This window comes from Talpa occidentalis, unplaced genomic scaffold, assembly GCF_014898055.3.
Source record: "Talpa occidentalis isolate TD23 unplaced genomic scaffold, MPIMG_talOcc4v2.1 talOcc4.13, whole genome shotgun sequence".
Taxonomy (NCBI): domain Eukaryota; kingdom Metazoa; phylum Chordata; class Mammalia; order Eulipotyphla; family Talpidae; genus Talpa; species Talpa occidentalis.
Window position 1 is genome coordinate 73,810,347 of NW_023601322.1, and position 23,356 is coordinate 73,833,702.

Below are 23,356 nucleotides of genomic sequence, written 5' to 3' on the forward strand. Positions count from 1 at the left end.
TCCCGAGGGCTTTGGTCTGGGGTGGGGGTGGGGTCGGCAAAGCCTGCATGGGATTAGCTCAGGACATCCTTCCCCCTGACAGAGGGAGGGAAAGGAGGGAAAAGCAGGATAAAGGAAGAAGGGGTGGGGAAGGAAGGGAGGAGGAGGTGCTGGGAAGGGGGTTAAGGGTGAGAGTGCAGAAGGGGGGAAGCTAAAAGGAGGCCCAGGAGGGAAGAGGCGGAAGGGGGGGAAAGGGAAGGCGAAAAGGGGAAGATGGGTGCAGAGGGAGGGAGGGTGAGAGGAGCAAGCAGGCAGAAGGGAGGAACTGGGGAAGAAGTGAGGAAGGGAAGGAACAGAGGGGGAGGGAGGCGGAGGAAGAACAAGGGAGTGGAGGGGAAGGTGAGAGCAGGAAGGGGAGGGGCCAGAGGAAGACTGAGGAGGGGCTGGGGAAGGAGGAAGTGAGGGGCAGGGGAGGGCGGAAAGGGAGGGAAGAGAGGGCAGGGGAGGGGAGGAAAGGGAGGTGAGGGGAAGGAAGGCAGGGGAAGAGGGGATGGGCAGAAGGGGAGGGCAAAGAGGAAGGGGTGGGGAAGCAAAGGGAGCAGAGGAGAGAACGCCCCTCCCCCCCAAAGGCAGGAGGGGTGGGGCAGAAAGGAGGAAGGGGTGGGGAGAAGGAAGTGGGGAAGAGGAGGGGCAGGGCAAGGGTGGGGCTGGAGGGAGGACAGGGGTGGGCAAGCAGGGAGGAAACAGAGGGCGGTGGAAAGGGGAAGAGAGGAGGCAGGCCCGGGACTGGAGGGGGACAGGAAGAGGGGAGCTGGCAGGGCAGGGACAAGGGGAGAGGAAGGAAGGAAGGAAGGTGGAGGGAGGAAGGGGCAGGAGGGAGGGGAGGGGACGATGTGGGAAAGGGGCTGATTAGAAGGGAGGGGACAAGGAGAAGGGCAAGAAGGGAGGACCCGCGTGGGCGTGAGGAAGGGGCAGGGAGAGAGGGAGGGTCAGAGGGGTGTGAGGGGAGAAGGGATAAAGGGAAGGGGAGAGGAGAGGAGTGGGAAGGGATGAGGGAAGGGCGGGCAAGAGGGGTGGAGGGGAGAGTGGGGAAGGAAGAAGGGGAAGGGGTAGATTAGAAGAGGGCGGGGAGGGAAGTGAGTAAAAGGGTCAGAAGGGTGCAAGGGGAGGGGAGAAGGGAGAGGTAGATGGAAGGGGCGGGGTAGAGGGGAGGAAGGGGGGAAGCAGAGAGCTGGAGGAAGGGAGGGGAAGAAGTGGGGAAGGGGAAGACTGGGAGGAAGAGGGTGGAAGTGAGGAAAAGGGGTCAGAAGGGGGGAAGCTGAGGGGTGGCAGGGAAGAAGGGGGAGGGGGGAAACTGGAGGGGAAGAGGGTGGGGAAGTGCGAAAAGGGCGCAAGGGGAGCGGTAGATGGGAGGAAGGGGAGAAGGAAGGGGTGGGTGGAGCGGGTAGTGAGGGGAAGAGAGGGAGGAAGTGGAGGGGAGAAAAGGGATGGAAGGGAGGAAGGGACGGAGGGGATGGGGGAAAGGGGAGAAGGGAGGAACTGGAGAAGACATGTGAAAGGGGACGATGAGAGGGGGGAGGAAGGGGAGGAGGGGAGGAATGGGAAGGAGGAAGGGGAGGGGAGGAAGGGAGGGGAGAAAAGGGATGAAGGGAAGGGGAAGAAGAGGGGAGGAAGTGAGAAAGGGGAGACGAGGGGCAGGGAGGGTCAGAAGGGTGTGAGGGGAAAAGGAAAAAGGGGAGGGTAGGAGGGCCAAGCAGGGAGGAGGGGAGAAAGGGAATAGGCGGGATGAAAGGAAGGGAGGAGGAAGGGGAAGTGAGAAAAGGGAGGGCCAAGGGGAGAGGGGGGAGGGGAGAAGGAGAAAGGCAGGGAGGGGTGGGAGGTAGAGGGAGGGGAAGGGTAGAGAGTAGATGAGAGGAGGGGGTGGAGGGTAAAAGGGGGGAAGCAGAGGGCTGTGGAGGAGAAGGGAGGGAGGAGGGGGTAGAAGGGGCAGGGTGGGCGAACGAAGGAGGAATTGGAGAAGTGGGAAAGGGGATAATTAGGGTGGGGAGTGAGGAAGAGGAAGGGAGGTGGGGGAGGGAGGGTCAGAGGGGTGCAAGGGGAGGGGAAGGGAGGGGCGGGGTGGAAGGGGAGTGGATGAAGGAGGGAGGGTAGGAGGGAGGGAATAAGGGGAAGGGAGACAAGGGATGGAAGGGGAGGGGTAGGAGGGAAAAGGCAGGGCAAGGGGACAAGGGAGAAAGGGGAGGGACAGAAGGAAGGGGGGGAAGGACGTGAGGGAGCAGACAAGGGGAGGAAAGAGCAGCCGGGGAAGGAGAGGTGAGGGCTGCTGACAGGGGGGAAGCAAGGGGCACAGACAAGGGGAAGAGAGGCGGCAGGGCGGGCGGTGAGGAGGAAGCGGGGAAAGGCGCAGAAGAGAAGGGACAAAGGGATAAAGAGGGCCGGGTGGGTGAGGAAGAAGGTGGCTCCAGGCTGGCAGGGGCTGCGGAAGGAAGGGGGAGAAAGGAGGCAAGAGGGCAGGAAAGAAGGGGCAGGGTGTGGGGGAAGGGAAAGGGGAGGAAGGGGATAAGGAGGAAGACTAGGGGAGAAACAGGAAAGCGGTGGGGGGAGGGAGGGAGCGGAGAGGATGAAAGGGGGAATGTCATGGGGGGGAAGGAGGGAAGGGATGCGGGAGGCAGAGGAGGGAAGGGTGGGGTAGAAGGGCAGGGAGAGAAATGGAAGGGGGAGAGGAGGGGAGCATAAGATGGGAGGGGAGAGAGGGACAGGACGGAGGAAGAGGTGGGGGAGGAGGAGGGCAGGGGAAGAAGGGGAGCGGAGGCTAACAGGGAGGGTTAGAGGGGAGGGGAGGGGGAAGACGGGCAGCAGGTAAGGACAAAGGAGGTGGAAAGAAGCAAGGGGTGGGGAGGAGGGAGGAGGGGAGGTCATGGGAAGGAAGGAGGAGGAGTGCGGAGGACGTGCAGGAAGGGGCAGGGAAGGAAGGAAGGGCAGGAGGTGGGGAAGGAAGATGGCAGACAGGTGGGGACAAAGGGAGGAAGTGGAATAAAGGAGGAAGGGGCGGGAAGGAGGAAGCGGAGGGGAAGGGGTGAAGGGCAGGGAGATGAGGGGAGGGAAGGGGCGGGGAAGAAGGTGGTGGGGGAAGGCAAGAAAGGGGGAAGGCGGCGGGGGAGAGCAGAGAGGAGGGGAGGGAAGAAGGAAGGAGAGTGAGGTGACAGGAAGGAAGGGGGGGAGGGGAAGATGGTGGAAGGAGGACAAGGAGGAATGGGTGGGAAGAGGGAGAGATGGAGAAGAAGTGGGGAGGGAGGGCAGAAGGAGGCGGTGGGAATGGAGGGGGGTGGAAAGGGAAGGTGGGAAAGACCAGGGTGGGGTAGGAGGGGTTCGGCCAGTGGCCAGTGGCCGGGAAAGAAGAGGGCGGGAGGGAGGCGGAGGAGTGGAGGGTGGAGGGAAGGCAGGGATGGAGAGTCCGGGGAGGAGAAGGAGTGGGTGGAGGGAGGAGGCGAGGGGAGAAGGGAGGAGGAGGAAGGGCTGGGAAGATGGTGGAAGGGGAGGGAGGGAGGAAGGGCAGGTGGGCAGGGGAGCGGAAGGAAGTGGATTGGGAGGAGGGGCTAGAGGAGGAAGAGGAGGGCCGAAGGGTGGGGGAGAAGGGGATGGGGAGGGATGGGGAGAAAGGGGAGGACTGGAGGAAGCAGGGCACAGGAGGGGGGAGCGGGGAGAGGGAAGGTGGGGTGTCGGGGCCCAGGGAGGGTGACAGAGGGAAGGCACGAGGAAGTGGTGGGGGGGGCGGAGGAGAGGGAGGGCGAGCAGGACAGACGGGAAGGGTGGGGAGCGAGTGAGGACGTGCAGGGCTGCAGGAGGACATGGGAAGGGGGAAGGGGGAGGGGAAGCTTACCTTTCCGCAGTGCTGCTCCCTCTGCAGGTGTCTCCTCTCCTACCCCACCCCACCCCCTCATGCCCGCTCCCCTCCCCACCTCCGTGCCCCCCCGCCTGCTGTGCAGGCTGCTGTGGACAGGGTGAGCGGCCTGGGGCCCGGGAGACGCAGGACACCACGAAGGCCCACAGAGGAGGCAGAATCCGGGGAAGTACCTCCCCGTGTGTCTCATGGGAGACGAGGGCAAAGAAGGTTTTTCCCCCCCCCCCCCACACACACACACACACACACTTCTAGAAGCTCTGTTTCTTTGTGATTTTCTGCTTCGAGCAGTGTGGAAACCAGGAGCGCAGACCCGGGGGTGGACACTGCCGCCCGGCAGCAGCTGCGCAATGGCCGCGCCCTCCCGTCACAGGCCCGGCTAGAGCCCGGCCAGGGCTGGCCTCGCCCTCCGCCCGCTCCTCCTCACTAGCCACCTCGGGGCTCACCCAGGCGTCAGGCGGGGACACTGGCACGGGGAGCCGGAAGCCGCGCAGGCGAAGGCTGAGGAGCAGCGTGTGCAAAGCCCGGGCTTGGAAGCTCCCAGACATGGACACGCCACCCCACACCTCCGGGGAAGCCCCGCCGCCTGCAGCCTGTGGGGAGCTGAGGTGGGGCTTAGGGCTGACGCCCGCGGCGGGTGGCGGCGCAGGCCTCAGTGTAACTCCGTTTAAGCCGTGCCAGTCGCTGTGCGCCAAGGCCTGGTCTAGCTCAGTACCCACGCACTTGCCAGCGTCCAGCAGCATGGGGGCGCCGGGGTGCCCCATCATTTGCACGCAGGTGCTGGTGCCACAAAGAAGGTCCCTTTTTTTACTCACTAATTCATTCAACGAGTATATTTTCAGCACGAATCCAGTGCCACGCACGCCACTAGCTACACTGCCCTAGGGCCAAGGACGGAGCAGTGAGTCCAACCAAGGTCTGCTGGGCCGGGGCTGCAGCCTATGCCGGGAGAGGCGAAGCAGAGGTAGACCCGTGAGCGCCCGCAGCCCCGGGGGAATGAACCCTGCAGCAGGACCAGAAGCTCTCGCTTGCCTGCAGAATAGAGAAAACCAAAGGAAAGGCCACGCAAAAGACAAAGCTTGCAAGCAGCCTTAGATCCGCAGGGGTGGGGTGGAGGGTCCAGAACAGGGGAGGAAGAGCACAAGTAGGGGGAGGGGGAGAGGGCTGCGGCTCCCGTGAGGTCGGGGCTGGTCTGGATGCTGCTTCTGCAGTGACGGGCGTGTGGCTTGAGCCAAGGTGACACAAGGGACATGTGGAATTCTAGGTGTCTCCTGCAGGTCAGGCTGACATGATTTCTCATGCGCTGGACGTTGAGGGCTGAGGACCCTGGGAGAAAAAGGAGTGAGCGATGACCACAGAGTAGTTGGTGTAAGGAAGTGAAATATCAGAGCTGCCATGTTTGCATGGCATGAGCAAGACTGGGAGGCGAAACGGAGGGTCGAAAGGGGCCTTAGAGGCGCGAGAGGAACATGGAACCACCGTGGAGTACTTGGCTGATCCAGCCAGCGCTCAGGAGAGGCTGACCACAGCTCTGACTGCGGAAGCTGTACGCGCGGAGATTGTATTTCAAGCCGAAGGTGTGGCTCAGATAAGCAAAGGAAGTTGCATTTTAGAGAAGAAAAGTCTCCAGGAGCGAGCCCTGAACATTCTAAGGGCAGCAAACTCATGAGGACCGAGCAAGAGAAGGCGCAGCCACCGGGGTGGGCGGAGGGACGGAGGAGCAGTGTCGCGCAGGAGTTCCCGGCACAGAAAAGGATGCTGGGGTCAGAGACCAAGAGCCCCCGATGGCCTGGGTGGCAACACCGCTTTGTGGTGAGGATGAAAGCAGAGGGAGAGGGTTCCAGAAGGAGCAGGTGGAGGGTGAAGTGCTGGAAATGATGGGGGGGCGGGAGGAGGGAGCTAGGAAGATTCTGGACCTGGCTGCTGACCGGAGGGCTGCAGTGGCAGACAGAGGCTGAGCATGGAAGGAGGTAAAAGAGACCCGGACCCCACAGGAGATGGTGTGGGCTGCAGATCCCAAGGCCGAGAGGAAGAAAGGGTCAGCGGAAGCTCTATGGCTGCCTGTCTCCCTTGCAGGAAGAGATCTGTCCTCGAGGGGAAGGAGACGCCCCCCAGCCATGCCAGTGGGCATCGGCGGTGAACGTGCGGCACAGGTACATCTACGCAGCCCAGCCGGCGCTGAACCGAGTCCTCGTGGTCGACGTTCAAGCCCAGAAAGTCCTCCAGGTACATCTCTCTACAGGAGTGGGGGAGACTCCCGGTTCTGGGGTCCAGCCTACCACTGTCTTTGCTTTCTGCACACTCCCCAGAGCCCGCGGAAGGTGGTCAGACACGGGAGGGTGTGGTCGGGCCAAGGTGACTTGTGCGCTGTCACTCACCAAGCATGTGTTGCCCACTTGGGCCGAGACTTCATTAAGTGCTGAGAAAACTCCTGTGGGCGAGCTAAACATCTGAACTGCAGTTCTAGTCCGGGGAACGGAGGGAGTAGAGAAGGATTTTGAATTGACCCTTCCTCGGGCAGTGACCAGAGCCTGAGGGCTAAATGCCCAGTGGGAGTCGGCCGGCCATGGGAGCAAAGGGAAGAGCAGCTGCAGTGAGGCAGGCGCTGGGGGAGAGGGATGAGGCTCGGAGGTCAGCACCAACAAAGGTGGGGGGTGGAGGACTGAAGGGTGCAGCAGCCCAATTAAGAAGAGATTAGAAGAGGGGCCTCCCTGGTGGCGCAAGGGTAAGTTAAGCACCACACTATGAAGCTATCCGCACCTCTGCAGCACGGGTTCAATCCCTGGCCAGGGCGGTGACCCACATGGCGCGCAGACCTCTCCTGACTCGCCCGCTGCTCCCCTGAGCAGTGCATTTCGGTCAATCTGCCTGCTCTGTTCTCCACTCTGTCTGTGGTGAATCCTCTCACCCCCACACCTCTGGCCTGTGCCCCAGCTCTTGTGTGCATACATAAATACATCTTTAAAAAAAAAAAAAGGTAAGAGATCAGAAGAACTAACCAGCCGAGGATGAGGACGCTAGCGGCAGAGGCAGAGGAGTGATCAGCTTGTTGATGTTTTAAACATGGACCGCAAAAGTTTTTCTGCTGGTTCATGTAAAGTTTGAGAGAGGAATCAAGTTTTACCTCAGCATAAAAAACAGTAAAATACGCTGTAGGCTAAACTGATGCCGTTTCCTGGGTGTGGCAGGATGGACAACGGCCCAGGAGCCCAGACCCCGCGAATGTCGGCTCATGTGCAGCACAAGTGAGCTTGCGCCCAAGTGACTCGGGATGTGCAATGATTACCCGGATTAGCTGGGTGAGCGGTCACTGCGAGCACAGGTGTCTGGGGGCAAGGCGGGAGGGAGAGACACGATGTGAGGAGACCACGCAGGGAGGAAGAACATCAGGAGAGGGTGGTACTTCTGATGCCCGGAAAATGGTCAACGGTGGTGGTTGCTACTGGGAGCACCCGTATGTCGCAGAGACAGAGAGCTCACCTTTGGGCATGGGCCGCTTGGCAGGAGCAGGTGGCGACTACAAGCCCGAGGGGGTGGATTCCAGAGAGAAAGGAGGTGAGCAAGTAGAGCTAGTGACTGTAGACAACCACGTGGACAAGCTGAGCTGTAACGGTGGGTGAAAGGAGACCAGTGAGGCAGAAGCCGCAAGAGCAAGCCAAGGCGACTTGCTTAGGCAACATCACGCCGTTTGTCTGCGGGGAAAAGCCGCTGCTGCAATTCTTCCCTTCCTCGTGCATCACCGAGGTGAGCGGGAGTCGGTGGACCCCAGCGCACACACAGAGAGGCAGCCTTATGTAAAAGCATATTCCCTCTGTAACAGGAGGAGCGGGCGGTGTGGGGGCACCGGTGCACGGGGGATACGAGTGCCACTTGGATCAAGCTTCTCTTCTGCCTGCTTTCATTTTCTCATTGGAAGAAAAAAATAAGGAAAATCATCTCCAAGGCAAGGGGTGAAAGTTGTATGTGACATTAACTTTACTATTGTCCAGGAAATTTATAGTGAGCCCAGGGAGGCCGGGAGTCTTTTTCCCAGCATGCTCAGCTGTCCAGGTTCAGGCTTATTTTAGGGATAAAATTAGATTTAACCAAGATTGTGGATTTTCCTGGCCAAAAAAAAAAAAAAAAGAGACTTTCTGGCTATTTTTTGTTATTGATTTCCCTTGCCAGAGATCACACTCTGAATTATTTCAAGCCTTGGAAGCTTGCTTTATGACCCAGCCTCTGATCAATTTTGGTAAGAGTGTGTATTCTGATATTGTAGACATCTGCACCTGTCACTGTGTGGATATACTCCTACATGTGGAACATTCCTCCATTCTGTTGTTTGGCTCTTCTACGTGATTTTTCTGTCCTCTTAGTCTGTCAGCTGCTGTGTGAGTTCTACCCATTTCTGCTTTAAGATTGTAGTACCTTTGGAGGTAAGGGGGAGACTCCTTTATTCTTACAAAGTACCCCATCTTGTCTCTGGCAATGCTTCTCACCTGAAATTCTACTTTTGCCTAATACTAGGACAGTTGAGCTAAATCAGATTTTGATAAGGGCTCCATACTATCATTTCTTTATCCTCCTACTTTCAACATCTGTGTGTTCATATCCTTAAGGTAGTCTTCTATAGAGCACATGTAATTGGGTTCTGGTTTTTATCTAGTGTAATAATCTTGCTCCTTTACCCAGAATATTTGATACTTTCATGTTCTATTTTATGATGAACCTGAGCATGGTAGTCTTCATTTGTTCTGACTGGGGGATTGCAGAGATTCTTAATCTTTCCCTGGACTGGAAAATTCTCAGCAATTTCTTCAAATCACATCTATTCTGCTGTCTTATTCTCTCTTTACTCATCTTTGGGAACTCTATTTCACAGAGAAAAGGAAAAAGTTAGGCCATCCCATTCCTACATGTCTCTTTCCTTACTTTCCATCCTTTTTAAACTCTAAATTGTTTTTTTTTTTTTTTTTTCATCGAAGAACTGGGATGTAGGCCAGAGGTGTGGGGGGTGAGAGGACTCACCAGAGACAGAGTGGGGAGCAGAACAGGCTGATTCACTAAAACACACTGCTGAGGGGAACAGTGGGCAACTTAGGAGAGGTCTGTTGCGCCATGTGGGTAGCTCCCTGGCCAGCCAGGGATCAGGCCTTTGCAGTGATAGTGCTGAGACTTAACCCCTAGGCCACCAGGGAGGCCCCTTTTTAAACTCTATTTGGTTATGTTCTACCAACCTGTCTCTTAGTTCTCTATCTTCTGGTGTATCTAACAGGGATTCAACAAAATCTATTATTTTTTTTTAAGATTTATTTATACAAGAACCGGGTACAGTCAGAGGCACGGGAGGGTGAGAGAATTCACCAGAGACAGAGCGGGGAGCAGAACAGGCAGACGGACCAAAGCAGGCGAGGCAGGAGAGGTCTGCCCCACCACGTGGGTTTCTCCCTGGCCGGCCGCGGATCGAACCGCGCTGCAGAGGCTGTGGACAGCTTCACAGCGCTGCGCTGTACGCGCTGCACCACCGGGGAAGCCCTGCTATTCATTTCTTAATTACAGGTATTGCTTATTTCACTTGTGGAATTTCTTACCATAATAAATTCTTAATTATCTTTTTATGCTGCTGTGGGTCTGTATCAGTCAAAGAAGAGTAGAAAGTGAACCCTTTTAAGTACTTAGTTGAAGACTGAGTTGAGGCTTTTGTAAGGCTTCTTCTGGCTTTGAACCACTCCTAGTCCTGGGGTGCAGCCCCATGGGATGCTTAGCTGACAGCCTAGACTACTCCCCAGTTACTTTCCCTTTCCAGGTCTCTGCTCTCAGCACACTGAGGCTGTAGAAAACTGTGTTCCAACTTTTGCTTCCTCTCTCAAGTCTGCTCAGCTCGTGAAGTATGATGGGGGAAGGTGAAACAAAGGGTAGAAAGAATGACGACAGTCCAATCTTTAGGGGAGTATTGCTGTGAAGGGAGGAAATTGGGGTAGCTGGAGGGAGAGGTGTAGTCCAGAGGAGATTTTTCGAAGAGACAAAATACAAGAGAAGTCGGTACAGTGTCACCGCGGGCTCAGGACTGGGGATGAGGAAGCCCTGAGCCGCGGAAGACAGTGCCCGACCCTGGAGCCTCTGGAGAATGAAAGGAAGCCGCTGGAGAAATGAACAGAGGACCCAGGCTTGTGAAGTTGGGGGGAGGGACGACACACGGCCTCCACACGAAGCTTCAGGGGATCAGAGGTTTTAATTAGAACAAGAAAGCAAAAAGGAGACTTCAAAGGTGGTGAAGAATGAAGAGGAAATGTGTGCTAGCAGGGAGGAGGGCTGGGAAGGTGTAGCGTTCAGTGCCGGAGTGGAGGTGAGCCCCAGAGGAATGAGTTCTGCACTGCTCGGAGTCTGCTGGGTAACGTGAAGCCAGGCTGTTGCGTGAGCTCACCCAAGAGGGTGCAGCCAGACAGGCCAGGGGTGGCAGCCTGCACCCGGCGGCGGCCAAGCAACAGAAGCCAGGAAGCTGCGTGGCCAAGTCAAGAAAATGCTCCCAGACAGGAGTTGCCCGTGTGGTACCCTGCGGGGATGTCAAGTAAGAGGGGGAGGACAAAGCGATCTCTTCATTTGCTGGAAGGGCTAGGGCAGTTCAGCGCAAGGGTAAAGACAGGAACTCAGCAGGAAGGGGGTTAGGGGGACGATTTGGCAACTCCATATACAGTCTTTCCAGACTTTCAAGGGCAGGAACTTTTTAGGAAGGTGGACAACATATCGACCATGTGTTTATGCCCCTGAGGACAAACCCAGAAGGCAGGCTTCTGCCGCAGCTTCCCAGCCGGGCTCACTGGCCAGGAGTGGCCCGAAGCCACCACCAGCTTCTCTAGCAATGATGACCAACTTGTCACTATTTTTTTCCAAGTCCATAGGTGTGGATCCTCTGCCCGCCAAGCTGTCGTATGACAAGTCGCACGATCAAGTCTGGGTCCTGAGCTGGGGGGACGTGCACAAGTCCCAGCCCAGCCTGCAGGTATGTTGAGCGCGTGCAGGCCGACACCCACCCTGCAGCAGAGGAGAATCTCCCCCACTGCCCTGGGGGCCGATCACACATCAGGATATGTCAGTAAAGGCAGATAACAGCCTTGGGCAGAGCCCCTCACCGACATTCCCCAGGGTCTCAGCAGACCTGCTATTACAGACGGTAACACTGACCATGATGAAGATTCTGATATGCCAAGCAGCTGTGGCTTCTGGCCCGACACGCAGAGGAGAGACAGGTATTGTGGGGCTGGGGCCAAGCAGGGAGGAGGCCCTGGAGTTCAGGCAGGAGAAGGGAGACGGGCTGCCTTCACCTTGGGCTGGAGAGCAGCATTAGTGACTAAGAAGGAAGCTGTTATGTCCATAAATGAAAGTGCGAAGAGACAGGATGTTTTCCCGATTTGACGACAGAGTAAACCTACCTGCTGTAGCTCACGCTTTTAGCCACAGCTCTGTACTACCTCCTGGGAGGAGCCAGGGTCCCAGAGATCTGCGAAAGTCTTCCCTCCACCAGCCCGGGAAGGTCACCAGCACCCCTGTGCTGCAAGTGCCTGGCTCATTAAGGAATCAGAAGAGGATTCAACAGTCCAGATGCATGTAGCTCATTACGTACAGTGCCTGGGGGCGTCAGGGGTTAACCCTACTCTCAGAATCTCATCTGAGAAGATGAGCCAAGTTCGTCCTGTTGCAGAGACAAGGGAGTCCAGGGACATGTGTGTCCAGACAAGCCACCTCTGGGGACTGACCACCGGCCTACTCACCCCTGCACCACTGGGTCATGGCAGGCACCTCAGCCCTGCACTCTGAGACTATGCCAGTCCCTCGACAGATGCCATCATCCAGGCCTCAGGGAGCTGCAAACAAGCCAGGGTCTAGGAGCCAAAATAAAGGCCACTCAGTACAACCCCAGAAAAAAATAGAACTTTTTGTTGGTCCCTCTGGCAGCTCTAAGAAAACACTTCGGGATTCATGGACAGGGGCCACCCAAAATTTTTTCCTATAACTAAAAATGAAAATATCCTAATTTTACACTGCACTAAATGCATTGAAAAATGCATGTCTCCTACTGGGACCCCAAATTGTAGCCCAGAAGATAAAAAGGAAGAAAACCTCTCTCAACTCACAGAAGAGACGGAAGTCTTGGGAGTTCAATCAACAAAAGTTTAAAAAGAGTTGGAATGAAGTCAGACATTAAATAAATTTGGAATAAGGTTTCCAAGATGAAACCCTTATCATGTAGATTAAAAAGGACATACAAGACCCAGACTAGACTGATGAGAAATGACACATCGCTGCCCTTCCTGATAAAATGTTAGAACTTGAAGAATAAAGGAAAACTTCACAAGTTCCAAGACAGAAAGTTCAAGTTACGTGGACAGGAACAAATCAGACTGGCATTGGACTTGTCCCCTGCAACTATAGATGGCGGAGCGGGAGTCACAGCTGCATCCTCTCCGTATTCATGAACTGAAATCCAGGAAGCCCACTGCCAGGGAAGTGTTCACCTGCCAGCACAAAGGAAGTATGGATACGCAAGGACTGAGAGCGCCTGGCATGAGGTGCCTCACCCGAGGAGCAGACCCTAAGGAGCCCAGACAGACATCACGACCCAGGCCAGAGGTGACCCTAAGTCACGCACCTGGAGAAGGTCTACGCTGCCAAGACGGCTGGCTGGACGGGTAGAGAGGAGAGGCTAGCTGGACATGTGCAGCTGGTGCTCAGTAGGGAGATCTGAATTGTGAGACACACTGAAAGAGAAATTCAACCCCAGACTGTAATTGAAGATTAACTAATTCAGTGTAAGAATAGAGAGCAGAGGAACGAACAGGGAGTAACAATACTCAAAAACGTCACCCTGTTGGCATAAGGAAGGAGGTGACAATAGTGACAGGCCAAAAAGACAGGCATGAGTGGCAATGTTATCAGACAAGGTGGAATTTAATAAAAACACTAAATAATGTAAAGAGAGAGAAGTAAATACATAAAGCAATAATGGCTGAAATACCAGGGGAACCTGATTTAAAATGCACTTAGGTTGCCCATACCAAAGAGAACAAATAATATGAGTAAATCAAAAAATTGTAATACGGACATTGGATTTAATACATCTATAGAAAATCACCTACCAGGTAGTTTATTGGCATGAAAACTAACAACTTTTGTAGAGCAGATGTTACAGGCCGTATTCTCTGATGGCCAGAAATAACTAAAATGTGACTAAGAAGAAAACACCCCTAGCTAGCTGAGAGCCAAGGAGGAATTAAAAGAAAATCATAACAAATCTGTCATGAAAACCTATGGCACACAGGGAGAGCTGCTCAGTATTTGTATTCTCAGCGTCTACAAAGGGAGCATTTGTAGGCTTTAATATTTAAAGAAATTTAAAAAGAACAAAGTGACTGGTGAGAAGGAATTAATAAAATTAATAGAAACAATACAAAATGAACATTAAATCCAGACACAGATAAATCCTCCCCAAGCCTGGTCCCTGACCAAAGTGCTATTACTCCAGGGACAGGAAGACAAAAGGAATCATGAAATACCATCCTGCAACCCCGAGGTGGCAAATTTTAACACTTAGAAAAAAAAAAAATGATTGCTTATGAAATGTAGGGAGAAACCAAATTGACCTAAGCGAAACTTGAAACGGAGCAATTACCGCAGAGGCGCTTCATCACTCTTCCAAATAAGATAGAGAACAGTATATAGGACTTTACTATTCTCGGAGTTATCCCATAATCTATATAACCTATATAACTTTCATGTTAGGAGTTATCCCAGACCACTGGGAGACAACGTATGAGTTGCTTTGTTTTAAAGAGCCAGTTTAGTTGCAATTACAAAATGTGATTCAATGTAATATAAAATAACTCTAGTCTAATTTCACGTATGAAAACAGAAGGAAAATTCTAGACATGCTATTCGGGGTCAAGGGCATCGATGCGTCCCAGTGTTGAGACAGGGAATAAACTCTACAGAGTCGATCTCAGGTGATCGGCCACATTCTCCACAGCACCGAACACAAGCCTACGACATTTTCGGTACTTGCTGAAAAGACAAATGCAGCTGACATTCTTAATTTAAAAAAGAAAAAAAAATGAAAAATAGGAATAGAAAGAGATTCCTTAAATACAGCACAGGCTCTTTCCCAGAAACCAAGAGCGAATTCTGCCTCAATGACCAGGCACTAAAAGCATTTTCATTAATACCAGGAATTAGACCATAATTGGAAAGTCTGAGAAATGCACTAGGACAAGAAAATGAAATAGATTGAACATGCCTACCCCCGTCGCTGCCGGTGAGGGTGAAGGAAGTCCGTACCTGGAAAACGTGCTCCCCCCAATGTCAACAGGCACAGCCTTTGTGGCGAGCCATGTGGAAATAAATGTGAACCAAAAGCCACAAAACCGTGTGGTTTGATCCAACAGCCTGACTTCTCAGAACTTACCCGAAGGCCATATCGCGGCTGTGGGTAAGGATTTACCTTGGCCACCATGTTGTGCATTGCTTCTGTTTGCAAAACATCCACAGTGACAGCCGGGTTCCTAAACACCCCACACTCGGGGGCCGGGTTCAGATCTGCGCTGTGACAAGAAGAAGGTGTTCTGAAATGAGGCTCGCCCCCCCAGGCCTTCCCCCAGCTGCCACTTGCTGAACCTTTCACAACTTCTTGAATCCTGCTCCACACAGCCTTCTCTAGCACAAGCTAAAGTGACAGCCTGATACCAAGCGACGAGGGTGTGGCTTCTTGGGATTCTCCGGCATTTCCCCCTAGACGCTCTAAGATCCGGCAGTTTCCTCGTGCTGATGCTGTCTGAACACCCAGTTCTCTAAGCTTTTCTCTCCAGGACTTGCCATGAAAGTGTCGTTTGGCCTTTTTTTTTTAATCACAGGAAAATAATCTCATACAGATTTAGATCTCGAGATGGGCTGCATCATGCCAATCTGGCATGCTGCCTGCTGGCCCCTGGAGGGAAGCTGTACCCGCAAAGACATACACCTCCAACCTGCCCAAGGCGGCGGGCCAGGTGCTGTTTGTTCTGCGATCAAAGTCAAAGCTGGGAGGCAACCCCGCTCTTCGCAGTTGACGGCGTCCGGAGCACCACCCCGTGCGAGTCACAGAACCCCACTGGAGGCTACAGAAATCTGTATCGTGACCAGGAAAAGCATCTCACCTCCATGTTCAGTCTCCTTCCCTGCCCAGAGAGCCTGGGCTTGTCCTTGAGGCCCTCAAGCCAAAACTCCCCCGAGCAGACAAGCCTCTGTGACTCGGAAAAGGCCTGCGGAGTGGAAATGGCCCAGAACTTGGAAATTGTTGGGCGTATGTCGAAGTCAGGGGCTTCCCAGCAGGACCACACGCTCGTCCTGTGTAGCCTTGGGCCGTCCTCGGCTCAGCGTGGCCCCCCCCAGACACCGCAGGGACACCCTCCAGGAAATGGTCCCGGTCACCTCCCGCCATGACCAGAGAAGAAAGTGCCACCTCCAGGGAAACAGAGGCAGCCACGCTCTGTCACTACCAATTTGTACAACACACACAGGGCCTGACTCTTCATTCTCACAGCAAATCCCCTCGGAGAAGCCGGAAGCTCTCGCTAGCATTCTAATTGCGAGACAGCGCCTGGCATGACCAGCATTTCTGATGGCACCCGGCAGGGCCCCGGGTTTCTCTAATAAATCATGGCAGCCCAGCTCTCAGAGCAGGCCTCCGTGCGCAGGGTACACAGAGATTCCCACAAAGTGGCCCAGGCATCAGGCATCAAAGGAAAATACCGAAGCCGTGAATAACTGCACCATTTCACATTTTCAATAGGAAAAGTGCTGTCTTCTTTCCAAGGTGGTCTAGGTGGGGTTTCCCTTGGGGGGTGGCCACTGAGTGGAGCAAGGTTTCAGTTCTAGAGACCTTCCCAGAGAACACGCAAGTCCTCGCTCCGCTCCCCCCCCACACAAAAGGCTCCCTGCCGCGGACACCCCTGTGCTCTCCGGCCTCCCCTGCTTGTCTGCCATCCCGCTCGCAAGCAGCTTGTCTGCTGGGGGCTCCACCAGAGTGCGCGCCTGGCCCCGGGGAGCGGCCCCCACCGGGATGGGTGCCACAGGACTCCCACTCTGTGTTCTAGGTGATCACAGAAGCCAGCACCGGCCAGGGCCAGCATCTCCTCCGCACGCCCTTTGCAGGAGTGGAGGATTTCTTCATTCCTCCGACAAACCTCATCATCAACCACGTCAGGTGAGACCAGCTCCATGCTGCACACAGCCCTGCGGGGGCAGCTTCCCTGGGGGATGGGGGAACTGCTCCTCCTCTCTCTCCTTCCTGGGCTACCCGGGGACCCCAGAGGGACATTTCCCTAGTCTTTAACTTTTAGAGTTATGGGGGCACCCCATTCCTAATGCCCTTAGCAGTCCGGCGAGGTCAGCAAGTCTCATCCTCAAGGTTAAAGCCATAAAGAAAGGGAGGAAACAACAGTGGTGAATTGAGCACATTCTCCTTGCTGGGTACAAAAATTAAGAGGTGATCACAACCCCTGTTTCACAGATGAAGAAACTGAGGTTCAGAGAAGTCATCCCACAGCCGGGAATTGGCAGGGTAGGACTAAAGCCAGGTCGTTCGGCCTCATTCTCCAATAAGGGCAGCCCGTGGTTACTCTAGGAGCCCCCAGAGCAGCCATGTAGCAAGCCCAAAGGATTCAAGGCCCCCTGGTTCCCTGGTTTGCCAACATCCAAAAGAACAGCCTAGAAACAATAGCCATGGCCTCAACTGCTAACCTCATCCCAGCCTGGCCACTCGCCAGCTAGTCATTTCAGAGAACCCCTGAGGCTTTCTGGGAAGTCATCAGTGTCAGGAGACTCAGCCTGCCCTTTATAAAGTCAACACCCAAATATCTTCTGGCACCACTTATGCCTTCCTTTCATCTGACATCAAACACCTTTCTCCACGAAGAAGTGACTCATTTTTGAGTCCACACCATGGCATGCAGCCGATGCAGGACTTGTTAAAATAGGACTCGCTCATTTAGCCAAGGAAGAAAATAAACACTTTATGACACCCCACACACACCCCCAAGGGTGCCCGGGAAGAGCCTTGAAGGTGGTTCGAGACAGAGAGACCCCTTAAAGCCGCTGAGTTCGCCAGGAGTCAGGCAAACGCCGCGTACTGTCTGCGTGTGGCTGGACATCAAATTTCCCTCTTAAGGAGGTTTCTTTGCTGCTCTTCCCACACTCTAGCTCTGTAAGGGTGCCTGACAGGCACTTTCAAGTGGGCATTTTCCCCACTCTGAGGCAGTTATTCAAGTGAAAACTGCAGAGGGGGTTGTACTCTTTCTGTAAGCGAACATAGCGCCAAAGGCCGCTGGGAGCCAAGGATTTGGGCAGAACCTCTCACACTCAAAGAAAGTTCTGTCCGCAATCAGGCCTTCCCGCAGCTTGCAGCCAGCCCACACAGGGGCAGACACAAAGCCCAGATAAGAGCAGCCACCCCGTTCGTAGAGTCAACCTTCCCTGCAGCCCCCAGAAGGAATTACCTTTCCTAGAATAGCAGAGGCGCAGCGAGGCAAGCACCCGGCCCAGGTCTGCAGCTGGCTGCCCCGTGCGGCTAACCAGGCTAACGGGCCTCCGCCACGCTGCCCGAGTCCTCCCACCAGCACCCTAAGTGTGGCCAGTGGCAACCCCTCTACACCCCTCTCCCAGCGTAAAGGACCATCCCTAGGACGTGTCTTCTACTCCACCACATCTGCATCCTCAAATCATCTCACTTCGCCCAGAAAACAGCGAGGATGCAGGCTCTGCTGTCGCATCCACAGCGGGCCCTCCGTCCTCTCCCTCCAGCTCAGGCAGGCCCACGCTGGCACCGGGCTGGAGGGAAGAGCCTCACAGGCACCCCAGGAGGAACCTGGAGCTTTGAAGGTACTAAAGAGTATTTGTAACTCGACCACAGGTAGCTTGAGATCATAGATGAATCCCTTAGGAAGCAGCCCCTGCAGGAAGGTAGATAGTAATAGGCTATTATCCTTCAGAGGTGGCAAGAAAGGGAAAGAAAAACGCGTAAACATTAAAGACAGGCCACAGAGCCGCTGCCCTGACCTCTGACCTCAGTTCTTCCCCTCCCAGGTTTGGCTTCGTCTTTAACAAGTCCGACCCTGCTGTTCACAAAGTCGACCTGGAAACCTTGATGCCAGTCAAGACCATTGGCCTGCAGCGCCACAGCTGCGTGCCCCAGGCCATGGCCCACACCCACCTGGGCGGCTACTACTTCGTCCAGTGCCGCCAAGACAGCCCCTCTCCCGGCACCCCGCAGCTGCTCATCGACAGCGTCACGGACTCTGTGGTGGGCCCCAACGGTGATGTCACCGGCATCCCGCACACATCCCCAGATGGGCGTTTCGTGGTCAGCGCCACCGCCACCAGCCCCCAGCTGTACGTGCAGGAGATCAGCGTGCGGGGGGAGATCCAGACCCTCCACGTCCTGGAAATAAGCCAGGGCGTCTCGGACGTGGCTTTCCAGCACTCCTTCACTGACGGCAACCAGTACTACGTCTACGCCACCCTGCAGACGGCTCCCGACCTGCTCTTCCTGGAGCTGTCCACGGGGAAGACGGGTGTGCTCAAGAACTTGAAGGAGCCGCCCGTGGGGCCGGGCCAGCCCTGGGGCGGCCCCCGCAGGATGGTGAGGGACAGCGGGCTGTTCGGGCAGTACCTGCTCACGCCAGCCCAGGAGTCGCTGTTCCTCATCAACGGGAGGCAGAACGCACTGCGGTGTGAGGTGGCAGGCATTAAGGGGGGGACCACGGCGGTGTGGGTGGGCGAAGTATGAAGGCGTCCAGAGCAGAGCCCTGGGCCAAGGAGCACCTAGTCCCGACACCGCAGCCCCAAGCAGGCGCACTGTACATTTTTACGGACAAAAGCAAAAACCTGTATTCGCTTTATGGTTCAACACTGGTCTCCTTGCAAGTTTCCTCGTATAAGGTATGCGCTGCCGACGAGAGCGGGGTTTTTTCGTTAGGAAGTATGATTTACGCCTCGCGCTACGAGGAGAACACACGAGCTGGGCCACTGCCGCGGCCAGCTCCACGCCATGTCACCCGGGGACGCCGTGGCCCAAGAACCCCTGCTTTGCAGGCTGGCGCTTCTGCCGGTTGCCTTCACATCGTCACCCTCCCGTACCCCCAGGCCCAGCCCGACGTCCCCCCGCTGGAGCTGCGCAAAACAGGGGCAGGGCCTCCCGCCGCCCGAGGACCGCCTCTGCCCTTGCTCCGGGCCTCCTTTCTCCTTCGCAGCTGCTGCTTTTCTTTCCCATTGGACTTGTTGTGAGCCTGAGGGAGAGCCAGCGAGGCTTCCTGCATCCTGGGGCATGGGGAAATCACTCACTTTATTTTGGAAACTGATTAAAAAATAATTTTTTATGATCTCAAATGCTAGTAAGCAGAAAGACACTCTCCGAGGTCCAGCTGTGTTCCCCCCTGCCTTAGGCCGGGCTCTGAGTCACACCCCGAACCCCACAGCCAGGAAGAAGACAATGGCCCACAAAGAATAATGGTCCTCTGCACCACGACACCCCCAAGTGCAGATCAGGCCACACCCCAAGATATCAGGACAAACCCTGTGTGCCTGTTTTTCACCACTGCAAGGGGACATTTCATCCGCCAGCCCCAGCACCCCAGCCAGGGCAGACTGGGCTTGACTGGCCTGGCGATGTGTAGGTAGCCTGCAGACAAAGACCTCCAGACTCCACACACGAACCCCTCTACGAAAGACCAATTTCTTTTCTGTCTGTGGCCCTTGCACTTGGCTCTGCCCCCCCAGCCCGCGCATCATCACGGCCTGGACAGAGTACTTCCAGGCCGCTCTCTCCCGAACAACATGTGCTCCAGCACCCCAGATCAGAGGGCCGGGGCCGGTCGGCAGCTCGCAGGTGAACATCCAATGACCACCCACCAGCCCTACACAGCCAGCCAGGGCCTGAGAGTCTCCCAGGGCCTGGGGCTCCCCTGGGCACTCGGAACACCCCTGTTCCTCTCAGTCACATCAGTGGCCCAGACGCATCAGTGCTTTCTGGCTCCAATGATCACGTGGGGAGAGGGGCGCCTTCCCTCTCCGCCAGCCCAAGAGTCTGATTTCCTGTGCTGTCTAAGGGTGACCCCGTCCAGGGAAAGGAGACCCGGCCCCTGCCTCACTCGCCACATCGCTCCTGTTCACCCTCCCGCGACAGCCCCCCGCCCCTCACCTCCTGAGATCAGCCACCCTCTGCGTGCCTCATGTCCGCCAAGCACCTGTCCCCAGACTCCCAGGGGCGTGCCTCGATGTGTACATTCATGTTTTTTTTTATCTTTTTTAAGGTAAAAGAGGTAGAGAAAAGTTGAGGAAACTGACCTGAGAAGCCTACCCTAGGGTTCCACGGTAGCTGGGATGAGGGCTATCACTGCTCTCCCTGTCCCTTCCTTCCCACCTCAGTATCTTGACACATTTACTCCCAAACTTGTATCACAAAAATTCTCCGACTTCCATGAACCTCTCTCCCCCTTTGGATAAATCTTCTAAATTTTGGCAGAAAGTGTCCCTGAGCATAAGTAAGGGAAGGCCCAGCAAGCACAGGGCTGGCGGGCTGACCCCTGGGTGGCAGATTCCCGAGCAAAAGGCCCGTCCCATCCCAGCAGCCTTCTCCCCCAGGAGTCGCTTCCACCGTGCCTGATCCCTGTCCACTCTTCCTTCCATTTCTAAGTGTGTCTGCAAAGCAGAGCTGCCTCTCGTTGTCCTCACTGCACAGTTACTGGAGACGGTCAGCTTAGGTCTCGTGCCCACCTGTCGGCCACAGTGGAAGTGGAGCAGGAATCAAAGGCCAAAAAAGCCCAGGTCAGAGCTCTCAGTCCCATCAGGCGAATTCACAAAGGCCGAAGGGCAGAGCTCTTCAGCAGTGGGAGGCCAGGAAATCCCGGTGGCCCCTGCCGGCCCCTCTCCCCGACTTCCACTCCAAAGAGGCTCCTGGAACCCGTGGGAAGCTGCCCACGTGAGGACTCCCCTCATCAGGCGGGGGTCCTGCGGCTAAACACAGAAGGTCGACCAGCAGCAGAGGCTTCACTCTAAGCAAGTATTCCTTTTATCGACAGAATCACCCCTAAAGTCACGAACATCAAGGACCCACCATTTCACAATGACTGGATTTTGAAATGTAAATTTCACAAAAATTCAACAGATTTTTTTCCCAGAATAATCACAATTAATCACCACCCGTGGGGTGTTAAGGACGCGACATGAAGGCCTTCATTCTCCTCCTGCCCAAGCCAGCTCGACCTCCCCCTCCCACCTGGAGGTTCTGGGTCCAAAATCCCACCTAGCCTCACACAGACTGGTGGCGGGAAGGAGGATTTGTCTGCTTCAGGGTCACTGTGCGGGCAGCACGCCATGCCATCCCTGATCCAGCAAGCCCTCACTGGGGCGGGCCCAGACCTCTTTCTTCATCTCCAAATCCCTGGAGGGCCCCACGACTCTCCCCACGCCCCTGCGAGAGGCCAGTGAGGTCCTGGCGGGGACAGACCACCAATACCAGCTTCAGGAATCTCGGGCCAGAGACAGCAGCTCTGTCCCTGCAGTTCCCACCTCCATCGGCCGGTCTCCCTGCCCGATCCACCGTGCTGTAAAGGGCTCCCGGCTCCAGAGAGCACCCTGGAGCACAGCTGTCAACCCCGAATAAAGCAGACCCTGCCTGTTGCCCTAGAGAAATGTCCCTGCTGAGCAAGGGGAGCAGCTAAGTTAGCTCAGTGTGGCCACACCTTCTTGTTTTCTGTTGACCAGTAACCTGTGAACTAAGGAGATTTCAGAACTGAGATGTGAAACAGATGCATTCTGGATATATTTTTCTACAAGGCGCTTAAAAGTAGTCGATTCATTTCTCATAATGTGTTTCATTCAAACACCCTGGATGCCGAACCCTGCCCCCCCATCCCCGCTTCAGAAGCCAGCCTGCAAGAGAGTCACAGTGCTCCCTGCTCCCTCCTCCCCGCCCACTGATCTACCTCACATTCTCCCTACACCCAGCACCCCCACGCTGCCCCCGTGCCAGGAGGCAAGGCACGGGACACAGGGCGACGACTGAGCTGACACGGACTGCCAGTCTCCTCACAGGACCCGCTCCCCGGAAGTGCCGTCAGAGCGCGCTGGGACGCGGCTCCTTGCTGCCCAGAGTCACACGCCCCAAGGCCTGGAGCGCAATCCTCTGGCGCGAGGTGACCACGACAAGCGAGAACTCAGCCCTGAAGCCGTCGGGCAGGAACGGTGGGACAGGGCAGAGCCCGTGGCACCTCAGCCGAGCCTCAGCCCACAGAGGGCACGAGCTGTCCCTCCTCCGTCTCCCTGCACCTGCATTTCCCCCCTGTCCTGCCTCCCCGCTGCCACGCCTCCCATCTGCTCGGGAGCCTCGCTGAGCGGCCGCTCCAGGAGCAACGGCGCTGACCGCCACGCCGGCCCCCAGGATCTCTGCCATGCTGCTCCGGGCCTCGGGGTCAAGGACGACGAAGCTCCTGCAGCCGGATGCTCCTTTTTGCTCCCAGACTGGCATGTGGACGAAGCAGTTTTGTTCAAGAAAGTCACCAGCTGCCTTGGTTTCTCTCCCCATCAGAGCTCACAGGCCAGAGGTGCCTGAAAGTGTCAAGGGCGGAGCAGAGCATGCCTGTCCCTGAGGACGGTGCCTTGTGACTACAAGGCCCCAAGGACCTGGTGGATTGCACCCCATTTCCTGCTTTTGTCAATACCAGATCACTTGCCACATCACCGAGCACCTGAGCATCTTGTCAGGGCCTGCAGGCTTTGGTACCCCGCAGATCACGGGGTGCAGCGAGCCTGGTCCACGCATCCTTCCAAGCCGTGGGCAGCAGTGGGACTTTAACCAAACACGATGTAGTGTGGAAAACACAGGAGAGCAGGGATTGTCCCCCAGAATTCACAATGAGGCTTTTGTAGCCTGCACCAGAGCGTTTCACATGGATTTTTTTTTTTGGGGGGTGGGGGACAAAGCCACAAATCACACATCACTCCTTCCAAGTCCCCTTGACTAGTAAGGGACCAGCCGTTCCCCGCTGTGGCCCCGGAGAACATGGAGCTTGCCCTGCAGGGCGCTAGGGGTTTTCGCTGCGCTCCACAAAGCAATAACAGTGCTGCCCCCCACCCCAGACCTGGTGACGCCGGGGCCTCCCCATCACCATGGCGGGACGTGAGCATCTAACCTAAGGGAGCCTCTCCAGGACCAGAGCTTTGTTTCCGAGGAGGGGCACCCAGGATTGGCTGGCTCGGGGGCCCAAGAGCTACATCTCAAACGAGAACACACCCCAAATCTAAACCCTGATCCACTTCCCGGCGAGACACCTGCCGTGCGCCCGAGAGTGGCCGTTCTCTTGCTACTGCAGCTGCTGTAGAGAGTGAGGGGCAACAGGTCTGCGAGCCGCCCACCCCAGACCCACCGCACACCCTTCGGTGCCCCCCCAGCCGCACCCTCACTGTAGCTGG

General features: G+C 55.8%; 1 protein-coding gene across 3 annotated transcripts in view; it reads left to right on the forward strand.

Moving 5' to 3' along the window:
- Positions 1-19,682, forward strand: part of FSTL4 (follistatin like 4) — a 672,816-nt gene extending 653,134 nt beyond the window's left edge. For all 3 annotated transcript variants that reach the window (XM_054694402.1, XM_054694403.1, XM_054694401.1), the window contains 4 exons: positions 5,957-6,106; positions 10,755-10,862; positions 15,985-16,094; positions 17,972-19,682. In XM_054694402.1, the coding sequence (XP_054550377.1) occupies positions 5,957-6,106; positions 10,755-10,862; positions 15,985-16,094; positions 17,972-18,674 (1,071 nt within the window). In that variant the 3' untranslated portion in view covers positions 18,675-19,682. The remainder of the gene's footprint in view (positions 1-5,956; positions 6,107-10,754; positions 10,863-15,984; positions 16,095-17,971) is intronic.
- Positions 19,683-23,356: the final 3,674 nt, after the last annotated feature.